Below are 10848 nucleotides of genomic sequence, written 5' to 3'. Positions count from 1 at the left end.
CTCCTAGCAACTGGGATTTCTTCCCCCATTCTTTGCTGGCATCCCAACAGGCCTCTCCCTAGGGGTGGAGCTCTCCCTGCACCTGTTCTTGTGTGACCTTGAGCAAGAACCTCCCTCCCTCTGGGCCTTAGCGTCTCATCTATGAATTAAAGAGATTGGACTAGAGGATCTCGAAGGTCTCAGCTCAAGTGTTATTCCAAGTCACTTTTTCCCTAAGTACAAGTCCTACGTTAGAGGACTTGCACACCTCTGGTTCCCTGATTCCACTTTAGAGAGTTTATAGGTTTTAAAGTGATCAGTGCTCAGAAAATGCATACTACTTTCCGTAGGGGTCACCTTCTCCACGTTCTTATCTCGCCAGTGAGGACACGAGCTCTAAAGAAGCCTCGAGTCCACCAGCTCATCGGTGGCAGGGGCAGGACGGGACCCAGGGATCTTGACGCCCCACGCAGATCTCTTTCCATCTGAATACTCTTCCTTTTGGTCGAATAATTGACAGCATTTTGCAGGACATTCTGCAGCAAGTTTCCCAACCCCGTGTCTATTAGCAACTGAGCCGAACAGCAATGTAACTAGCGAACTCCCTGATTCTACACATTCACACACCCAAGGGCAAAACCAGCACAATCTGTCGTATACCTGGGCCCACATATCTCTGAGGGTCCCGTCCTTCGCTGTTCTAGGGGCACAAACAAGCACCTGTGCAGGAGGCAGGAGACAGCGGAGTCCAAGCATTCCTAGTCCAAGCAAATTACTTAATCTCTCTGAGCCTCAGTTTCCGCCTCTGTAATCTGAGCATAACAAGAGCTACTCAGAGTTGTGAGTGTTCGGCACATAGTAGGTACTCAACGAATGTCTATTTCCCCCACCTCACCTCTATTTCCAGTACTGCACCATCAATGCTCCACTAAGATTCTCTTAGTTGGGTGACCCTCAGCAAATGCTGAGTTCCCCTGGCCTCTCAGGGTGCCTCTGACTTTTCAGGAATGCAAAGTACAGCATCGCCCAAACCACACAGAGTTAGTAAGGCAGAGCCACTGGTTGGGCATTCCAAAGCCAAGGGCTGAGCTTTTCTGGTTTCCTGATACTCGGTGTGACCTGCCTCTTGGAGACGGCAGTGGGTTGGCTGGGATGGAGCTGCAGTCATCCGGTCTCCTAGAAACTAAATATCCAGGAACCAGAGGGTGAGAGTCAAGGGTAGGGGTGGCAATGAACAAGGAGAGGAGAAAGTATTTGACGGATCTGGGGAGGGTGGCAGGGAGTCAAGTCCTAATGCACATCTATAACGCTGGCCCTGGGACCAGCAAAAGGAAAGCGTTCAGATCAGAGCACAGGCCTGGACAAAGACAGGTAGGGTGGGTACAGTGTGCCAGGGACAAGGAAGATGCTGGTCTGGCTGGAGTGGAGGGTTGGAGCTGGAGGGCCAGCAGGAGGGAGAGCTAATGAGCCGGAGTCTAGAAGGTGATAGCTAACCTCAAGCTGGCCTTGTCCCTCCTGGTTATAAAGGGGCCACAAAGGGCTTCCCTGGTGGCACAAGGGTTAAGAACCCGCCTGCCAATGCAGGGGACACAGGTTCGATCCCTGGTCCGGGAAGATCCCACATGCCGCAGAGCAACTAAGCCCGTGCGCCACAACTACCGAGCCTGCGCTCTAGAGCCCAGGAGCCACAACTACTGAAGCCCATGCACCTACAGTCTGTGCTCTACAACAAGAGAAGCCACCACAATAAGAAGCCCGCGCACCGCAATAAAGATCTAATGCAGCCAAAAATAAATAAATAAAACAAATAAATTTTTTAAAAGGGGGGGGGGAGCCACAGATAGCCAGCCAGGCTGAGTTGCAGGGATCCAAGCTTGCAGGAACAAAAGCAAAAGCCCAGTGGAGCTTCCGAGGGTCTAGAAATCACTTGAGCAAGAAAAGAGGTAACTTCCTTTGCTTGTTAGTTTTATCCGTAGCCGTCAGCAGGAAAGGCCATGCAAACGTCCCCACGGCGGCAAGAAAAGGGAAGGCTGGAGACACAGTGTCCCTGCAGGCAGTGGGGGAGATGGGGAGACCCCCGAAGAAGGAAGAGGCAAGAAGGCCAAGGCCCCGGGGCCTGCAAAGGAAGAAGAGGAAGCCCAAGAGGCAGCCAAGAATGAAGCAAGCAACCTGGAGCTCAGTGGCCACAGGCCTGAAACCTCCCAGGGCTTCACAGCCCAGGTGTCCTCTGCACACATAGCCTGCAGGAGTCCTTGCCCACAGTACCTCTCGCCCCCACTATTCTACATGGTTTATAGAAAGAACATGGAAAATGTAAAAGAAAGGAAAGAAAAAAAAAGGGAGGGCTTCCCTGGTGGCACAGTGGTTAAGAATCCGCCTGCCAATGCAGGAGACATGGGTTCGAGCCCTGGTCCGGGAAGATCCCACATGCCGCAGATCAACTAAGCCCCTGCACCACAACTACTCAGCCTGTGCTCTAGAGCCTGTGAACTACAACTACTGAGCCCGTGTGCCACAACTACTGAAGCCCACACACCTAGAGCCCATGCTCCACAGCAAGAGAAGCCACCACAATGAGAAGCCCACGCACCGCAATGAAGAGTAGCCCCCACTCGTCACAACCAGAGAAAAGCCTGCATGCAACAACAAAGACCCAACACAGCCAAAAATAAAATGAAAGAAAGAAAGAAAGAAAGAAGGAAAGAAAGAAAGACCAAAAGCTGAGAATCAGGAATCCAACAGACCCAGCTCTGAAACCCAGCCTGGTAACTGGTGCCTCAGTTACATCTGGAAAATGGGAACAAACACACCTCCCTGACCTTGGCTCCCAGGGCTGTTATGAGGGTCAAATGAGCTGATGAGCTGAGGGGTGTCTATTCTATTTCTCTCATTGTCCCTTTACTGGTGCCATTCTCCCACCCTGACCTGGCCCCTGGCCTGGCTGACCTTCTCCCCTAGGAACACATCCATGAAGCGGCCAGTCGCAAGGGCGCCTATGCCGGCAGAGCCAGGGGTGTCGTGGAGTTTGGCCATGGGCAACGGCAAAGCCAGAGAGAAGCTTCCGGCCCTCCCAGCCTCCCCCTTGCCTCCTTTCCACCACCTTCCCACAAACAGGGGCTGTTCTAAGACCCGGGTCTGACCAAGCCACTCCCTGTTTAAAATGGGTTACAACCCAGCCTCCTTAGGCCCATAGTGCTAAGTACCCCCTCCTTTCTGGAATCCCTACCCAACCCCCAAGTTCTACCTATTAAAATCTTTTTCAACTCTCTAACTTTAGACTAAATGCCCACCTCTTCCAAGAAGTCCCCCTGCCTGTTATAGCTATTAACATTTACCGTGTTAAAATCAGAATGGAAAGGAATTAAAATATTTTCTTATTAATTTTTTTTTTTTTAAATTCAGCCACACCATGCAGCATGTGGAATCTTAGTTCCCCGACCAGGGATTGAACCCACAACCCCTGCATTGGGAGCACAGAATCTTAACCACTGGACCGCCAGGGAAGTCCCTTTTCTTATTAATTTTTAAGTAAATTTTAAAATAACAGCAAATCTTTTACATGCTAATATAAATAAAATTTAAAAAAAAATTTTTTTTAGGCCGTCGCATGGCTTGGCTTGCAAGATCTTAGTTCCCCGACCAGGGATCGAACCAGTGCTCTCTGCAGTGGAAGCGTGGAGTCTTAACCACTGGACCACCAGGGAAGTCCCATTTTTTTTTAAACTACATTTTCCAAAACAGAAAGAACTTGGTAAGAAGGATAACTTTGTTTTACATTTTTGCAAACCTCATTAACGCCTGGCTGGATTCTCACCTCCTTCACGTCATGCAGCTTCTGGAAACCACGCTGTTCACTCAAGAGCAAGGAAAGAAAGGGAGAAGGACAAATAACACCGACGTGTTATTATAGAAAGACTTTTGACCTCTCAAACCCTCTAAAAGCAGTTCACATCTTAGGACCAAGGAAAGGCTTGTCCCCTAGACAAAAGCAGCCCCGGGCCCTCTAGGGGGTGAAAGGAGAGGAGCTGGGTGTTGAGGGGGATCTCCTGAGTGTGAAGAGAGCTGCCTCGGGGGATCGCAGAATCTGTCTCCTTTGCTTCTTCTCTCCCCACTGGGTTCTTCACTTAGTTCCCCTCTGTCACCAGCCTGCCTTAGGCCGGTGTAGAGTGAAAAACATGTGGGGCTTCCCTGGTGGCGCAGTGGTTAAGAATCCGCCTGCCAATGCAGAGGACATGGGTTCGAGCCCTGGTCCGGGAAGATCCCACATGCCGCGGAACAACTAAGCCCGTGTGCCACAACTACTGAGCCTGCGCTCTAGAGCCCGTGAGTCACAACTACTGAGCCCACGTGCCACAACTACTGAAGTCTGCGCGCCTAGAGCCCGTGCTCCGCAACAAGAGAAGCCACTGCAATAAGAAGCCCACACACCGCAACGAAGAGAAGCCCCCGCTCACTGCAACTAGAGAAAGCCCACGCGCAGCAACAAAGCCCCAACGCAGCCAAAAATAAATTTAAAAAAAAAAAAAAAAAAAAAAAAAAGACGTGTGTCAGAGAAAACGTGCGCTTTGCATTTACCCGGCCCTGGGTTCAACTCTCTTCTCTGTATCTTGGGGAAGCTGATGTGACCTTGGGGAAGTTACTTAACCTCTTGGAGCCTCAGGCCATCATTTGTAAAATGGTCATGCTACCTCACAGAGTGATTCAAGGAGAGAAACTGCGCGTAGGACCTCTGGCCCAGGGCCTAAGACGTAACAGACATTCTACAAACAGTAGCCAGAAATATTATGCTGCCTCCCCACCTCCTGCCCTGCCCGACTCAGCACTCAGCATGAGCACGGCTAACGCAAAACAGATTAACAAGCCCTTTCCCTTCTCCCTGAGGACAGCTGCGCCAGGCTGGGATTTTCCAAGAGAACTTCGCTCATGGAGAGAGTGTCACGGAGTGATGTAGTTTGCAGAGGGCAGGTTTTCTATCCTGCAACAGCAGATGGCACCACCTGCCGGATTCCACAGCCCATCTGAAGGGCCAGCCCTGACCAACCCGTCCAAGGCCTTGGGCACCTTCACCTCCTCCACTGCCCTTTCCCCTATGGGCAGCCAACCCCTCAAGCTCCCCGACTCACATCAGCACAGACACAAGCAGCCCAGAAAGACTTATCTCCTTGTCCCGGGCACCCAGGTGCTTTAGGGGGACTTCCAAAGACCCGGCTTGGCTAATGCCTCGGTCGCCCTGATGGCCAGGAGCGGTGGGCTGCTGGTCTGTCCAGGACCTTGAGGACTCACAGGCCTTGAAGTTGCCAAACCGTCACACCCGGCTTCGAAGGCTCCCTTGTGCCTGCAAAACTGTCCCGCTGTCTCCCTTCCTTCCCAGCACCCCTCAGACACTCACCCAGCACCTCAGTGAGGTTAGGAAAGGGGGTGGCCAGCTCCCTGGTCACACCCCCGACAGAGCACCGAGCTTCCTCCACGGCGTGTTCTCAGCCTGCGCCTTTAAGGACTGCTGTTCTGTGCCAGGGTCTCGACCTCGGCATCCTCAGCTGAGTTGGATTAAGGGACCATTTCATGCCGCTGCGAATTCCTTCTGGCTGCTGGCCCTTCCCCCACGCAGAGACAGAATAGCCAGTAGCCAGAACCAGCCTGGAACCACTCTGCCCAGGCCGGCGGGAGAGCTGGTCCAGCCTGGCTGCCCCTTTGAGAAGGGGCCTGGGGGAAGGGAGCGGGCCCTCTCGGGTCTTGGGCTGTCGCAGGGACTCGAGAAAGCCATGCAGAGCCTAGAGCCATGAAGGACTGCTCAGACATCATCCTCTGCATGGAGGCGACAGAGCTGAGCAAGGTAAGGGTCATACAGGACCACTCCCGCGAGACCCAGATGCCCACCTAGGGCTGGCAGTGCCCAGTGAACACACCTGCCAGGCAGTGTTGCCACCGGCCCTCAGCCCTCAAGTCTCTCCCTTCAGACTGAATTCTGCAATCCTGCTTTTGAGCCTGAATCAGGGCCACCTTGCCCCCTACCCAGCCTCCAGGAGGACGCCAGCTGCAGCACCCGAGCTCCCTGGCATGGTAACCATCTCAGGGGGTGAGCTGGGGGTAGGACAGAAAGGCCCAGCGGCTAAGGGTTGTGTGAGAGATGCCCAAGGGAAAGGGCTCTCAAAATTCCACCCCGCCTGCCCGCAGGTCGGCGTCCCCGAGGGCTGCAGCCTGACTGCCACTTCTCCTGGCTGTGTGTCCTCCTGCTGGCCAGCCTGCTGCTGCTGCTGCTCGGGCTGCTGGTGGCCATCATCCTGGCCCGTAAGTTCCCAAGGCCTCCATGAGTCTCCCATGCCCTGCAAGAGATCCAGCACCTCTGAATCCCACTCCCCCGTCTTCCCGCCTCCAGAATTGGAGGCTACACCTGCGTCCGGGGCCTCCCATCATCCACTGCCTTCCCAAGGCCTCACTACCGTTGGCTCCACCCCCACTCCCATCCCCACCACCTCTCAGGCAACTGGGACCCCTAAAGGGCAACCGGAGGCAGGCATGAGCCCCGCACCCCAGTCGAGTGAGTACTACGGGGCAGATCTTCCTGGAGAAGGGCCCAAGGCGGCAGGGGGGAGGGGAGGACGGGAAGAGGCATCTTATAAAAACAAGTCTCTCTCCTTTTGACCTCTGAACTCTAACCTCCATCCCTGCAGCCTGTGGGGGCCTCCTTCCTGGCCCAAGGGGCTTCTTCAGCAGCCCCGACTACCCAGACCCTTACCCTCCCAATGCCTACTGCGTGTGGCATATCCAAGTGGCCACAGACCATGCAATACAACTCAAGATCGAAGCTCTCAGCGTGGAGAGCGTGGCCTCCTGTCTTTTTGATCGCTTGGAAATCTCCCCCGAGCCTGAAGGCCCCCTCCTCAGGTGGGTCCCTCTGCCCGCAGGATACACCACCCCCCTCCTGAACCACTGTCTGGAGGGCAGAACCAGGGAACTGCAGGGGGACATTCTTGACTGGGAGGAAACGGAGAGACTTGGCCTCTGGGCCCAGCTCTGCCGCCATCTTGCTATATGACCTTGGGAAGGTCACTTCCCCTCTCTGACCTTGGTTTCCAAATCTGGAAATTGGAGCTCCCACATATCTTTCCCATGGATAAATGCCTCAAGAATGGACATGCAGGAGCCAGGGAGGTCAGAGCTCTGCTGGAAATGAAGGGAACCTTTTGGACACATTGTCCCCAGGACGGGGCTTGAGGGAAGAGGACCGCAGGGCCCAGGCAGGCTCCACTCTGGCTGGCCCTGAGCTCTGAGCCTCCGTCACCCCCAATCTGGCTTCTTGCAGAGTGTGTGGGAGGGTGCCTCCCCCCACACTCAACACCAATGCCAGCCACCTCCGCGTGGCCTTCGTCTCTGACAGCAGCGTGCAAGGATCTGGCTTCCATGCCTGGTACCAGGCCGTGGCCCCCGGTCATGGTGAGTGTTTTCCCGCCAGGTCCCCAGCTACCTGTCAACTGTCCGCTTCCCCCCTCTCCAGCCACTCCCAGCCCTGCAAAAGGGGTAGAGATTCTAGGGGGTTCTGAATCCAGACGCCCGCCCCCAGGGAGCTGTGCCCACGATGAGTTCCCCTGCGACCAGCTCATCTGCCTGCTACCTGACTCGGTGTGCGACGGCTTTGCCAGTTGCGCTGATGGCAGTGATGAGGCCAACTGCAGCGCCAAGTTCTCGGGTATGGGCCCGGCCAGCCTCAGGGCGGGTACTGTCCCCTGGCATCTGATCCAGGTTCAGGCTGGCCTCCCCAGGCCTGGCCCAGCTCCAAACCTGCCTGGTCATTCTTCTGGCCCAGAACTTGTCTCCCCACGGGCCCAGCCAAAACTCTTCTCTGCCATCCCTGCTGGCCCTACCGGGCAAAGGCACAGACCCTGGCAAACTCATGAGCCCCTCCTCCTCTCTACAGGGTGTGGGGGGAATCTGACTGGGCTCCAGGGCACTTTCTCTGCTCCCAGCTACCTGCAGCAGTACCCTCACCAACAGGTAAGCCAGCGCTCCATAGGGAGGGTGGTGCAGCCCACGTGGGCACACCTGAGCATCCGGGTTATTGCGATTGAAAACAGCATGGCAGATACTGCCTTGTACTTGGGAAGGTCAGAGACCACGCAGGCAGGAAGGGAACATTATTAAGTGCTTACTAGGTGTCCATGTTCCTGTGCTGGGTAAGCTTATCTCTGAGACCAGATAAGTTAAAGGCCCTTCCGCCACAGATGATGAGAGCAGTGTGGGCAGAGCCCACCCGCTCCCTACCCCGCCTGCAGCAGGGGGAAGCCCATCTGGGGCTCAAGCCTGGAGGCCCCGATTGGGACAGAAGAAGGAATCCATAAATTACTTCACCTGTGCCCTCCCCCAGCTTTGCACCTGGCACATCTCGGTGCCCACTGGACATGGCATCGAACTGCTGTTCCACAACTTCAGCCTGGAAGCTCAGGACGAGTGCAAGTTTGACTACGTGGAAGTGTATGAGACCCGCAACTCAGGGGCCCTCAGCCTCCTGGGCAGGTACTGGCAGAGCCAGCGGGAGGGGCTGAGGATAAACCCCATCCTCCAGAGTCCGAGGTCAAGGCTTCCTACAAACCGGCCCATGCACGCACTAGCTTCATTGTCTTCTCCTGAGCCAAGCTGGAGGTCTCCGCACTGTCGCCCTGAAAAAGACTTGTCCTTCCTCACCTTCGTACCTGTCCCTCTCACCTTTGCTCCTTACATCACCTCCTCCAGGAGGCTCTCCCCATCCCAGCTCTCCCACCTGCCCGGTCCATTTATAGCTTCCCCCAGAACCCTCACTGATTTTCCCCAGGTCGAAGGGGCTCAAGCTCAAGCAGTTTGTTTCGTTTGTTTAGTACTTTGTCTCCTGAACATGTGTGTCTTCCTCACCAGTCCCATGAGTCAGTGACTATGCCTCCCATCCCCTCTGGCATCGCCCAGAGCAGCCAGCTCCCTGCTGCGTCTGCGGGAGGCCCCGTGCACGCTCGATCAGCCGGGGGGACCCCGTGCCAGGACTGCTGTCTGCTTTGGGCAGGTTCTGTGGAGCAGAACCGCCCCCGCGCCTCACCTCCTCGCACCACCAGCTGGCTGTGCTCTTTAGGACAGGCCATGGCATCAGCATCGGGGGCTTCTCGGCCACCTACCGGGCCCTCAATGCCACAGAGAGTAGGTGGCCCTGGGCGAGTGGGTGTGGGCAGTGGAGGCGCCTCCAGGAGAACAGGGAAGGGCTCTGGACCCTGGTCAGGGCACTGTGAAGGCAGTGGGGGTACAGGAATGTCCCAGGGCACTGCCATGCCCCCTGTGCCTGCAGACCCCTGTGGGCCCGGAGAGTTCTCCTGCCAGGATGGAGGGTGTAAGGATCTCCAGTGGCTGTGTGGCATGTGGAGAGACTGCACAGAGAGCAGCGGTGACAACTGCAGCATCCCCTTGCCCCCCCCACCAGGTGAGGAGCCTGCCCCAGGGCACCACAAGCGGGGCTGGCAGGCCTGAGCGGGCTGGGTGCCCATCCCTAGAAACCCACTGGCACGCGTCATACCAGCCATCCCTATCTTCCCTGATGGGGTGAGGGGCCCACTAGCCTAACTCTGGACCACTCCACCAAATACTGGAGGGGTTCTCCCCCCAGGAGTGGCAAGGGTATTTAGTGTCACCCCCAAGGGAAATGGGAATCTGGGAGCGGATGCTTCAAGAGCCCGTCCAGCCTTGTCACCCAGAGAGGCCCTCTCCAGGGCCCACCTCGGAGATGGGGGGAGAGCGGGGGAGCTCCTTCCAGATGCCCTGGTCCTGCCAATGTTGGTGCCTCTAGCTCCCTGAGATCATAGAGGTGCCTGCATGATGCCCAGGGCTGGCGAATGATGCTTGGAGTAGGCTCTCAAGGAAAACAGGAATCCTCGACATGGATAAAGCATCTCTCTGTGTTATCTCCTTTGACTCTCCCCGTCTGACCCATAGGGAGCGCTTAGGTGACTTGTCCCGGCTCACACAGCCAGTGAGTATTCCCCAGAGTGACCCTCCCCTCCCACCCCTGCAGAGCTGGCCTGTGAGCCTGTCCAGGTGGAGATGTGCATCGGTCTGAGCTACAACACCACGGCCTTCCCTAACATCTGGGTGGGCATGGCCACCCAGGAGGAGGTGGTGGAGGTCCTCAGAGGTTACAAGGTGCTCCAGGGAGAGATAAGGAGGAACCCCCAGGGAGGGGAGGGAACTGGGGGAGCAGGGTGCCTGAGGGCTGGTCTCCTCCTTCCACAGAGCCTGACAAGCCTGCCCTGCTACCAGCATTTCCGGAGGCTCCTTTGTGGGCTACTTGTGCCCCACTGCACCCCGCTAGGCAGTGTCCTTCCCCCTTGCCGCTCTGTCTGCCAGGAGGCGGAGCGCCAGTGCCAGTCTGGCCTGGCACTACTGGGCACCCCCTGGCCCTTTAACTGCAACAGGCTGCCTGAGGCAGCTGGCTTGGGGGCTTGTGCCCAGCCCTGACCCTGAGGCGGGCCCCTGCCCTCTGCTGCCCATCCTCCTTTCCTATCAGGGTGGGCAGGCAGGGGAGCAAAGGAAGGGGACCAGCACGGGACTCTGCCTATCCCCTCTGGGTCCTCCCAGGGAGGGGAAGAGGAGTCTCAGCGGGGCTAACGGGACCCTCCCACCCTGCCAGATCCTTCCCTATCCTTTTATTTGCCCCAGCTGCTGCAAACAGCTGGCCTGACTCCACACTGTACCAGTGATAATCTAGATTGCTTCCCACCCAAGCCTCTGACCCCAATTTCCTACCTTCTACCTTCCTCATCTCCACCTGCTTTTTCAGGCTCTCTACCACCCGCTTTCTGACTTTTTCATTTATTCCAAACAAAAATGTATCCAGTGCCTAGTCATGTGGCAGGCCCT

General features: G+C 56.2%; 1 protein-coding gene across 1 annotated transcript; it reads left to right on the top strand.

The window, feature by feature from the left end:
- Window positions 1–5758: 5758 nt before the first annotated feature.
- Window positions 5759–10446, top strand: MFRP (membrane frizzled-related protein; the record flags this gene model as incomplete). The annotated part of the gene is made up of 13 exons (XM_082627755.1): window positions 5759–5812; window positions 5937–6039; window positions 6154–6267; window positions 6356–6517; window positions 6651–6864; window positions 7283–7413; window positions 7541–7666; window positions 7895–7971; window positions 8342–8490; window positions 9008–9138; window positions 9284–9415; window positions 10004–10131; window positions 10222–10446. The coding sequence occupies 13 exons, from the start codon at window positions 5759–5761 to the stop codon at window positions 10444–10446; spliced, it is 1746 nt and encodes a 581-aa protein (XP_082483881.1).
- Window positions 10447–10848: the final 402 nt, after the last annotated feature.

Source organism: Mesoplodon mirus (genome assembly GCF_964341445.2).
Source record: "Mesoplodon mirus genome assembly, chromosome: 7".
Classification (NCBI taxonomy): Eukaryota; Metazoa; Chordata; class Mammalia; order Artiodactyla; family Ziphiidae; genus Mesoplodon; species Mesoplodon mirus.
Note: the sequence above shows the minus strand (reverse complement) of the source record. Positions and strands in the feature narration are given on the sequence as shown.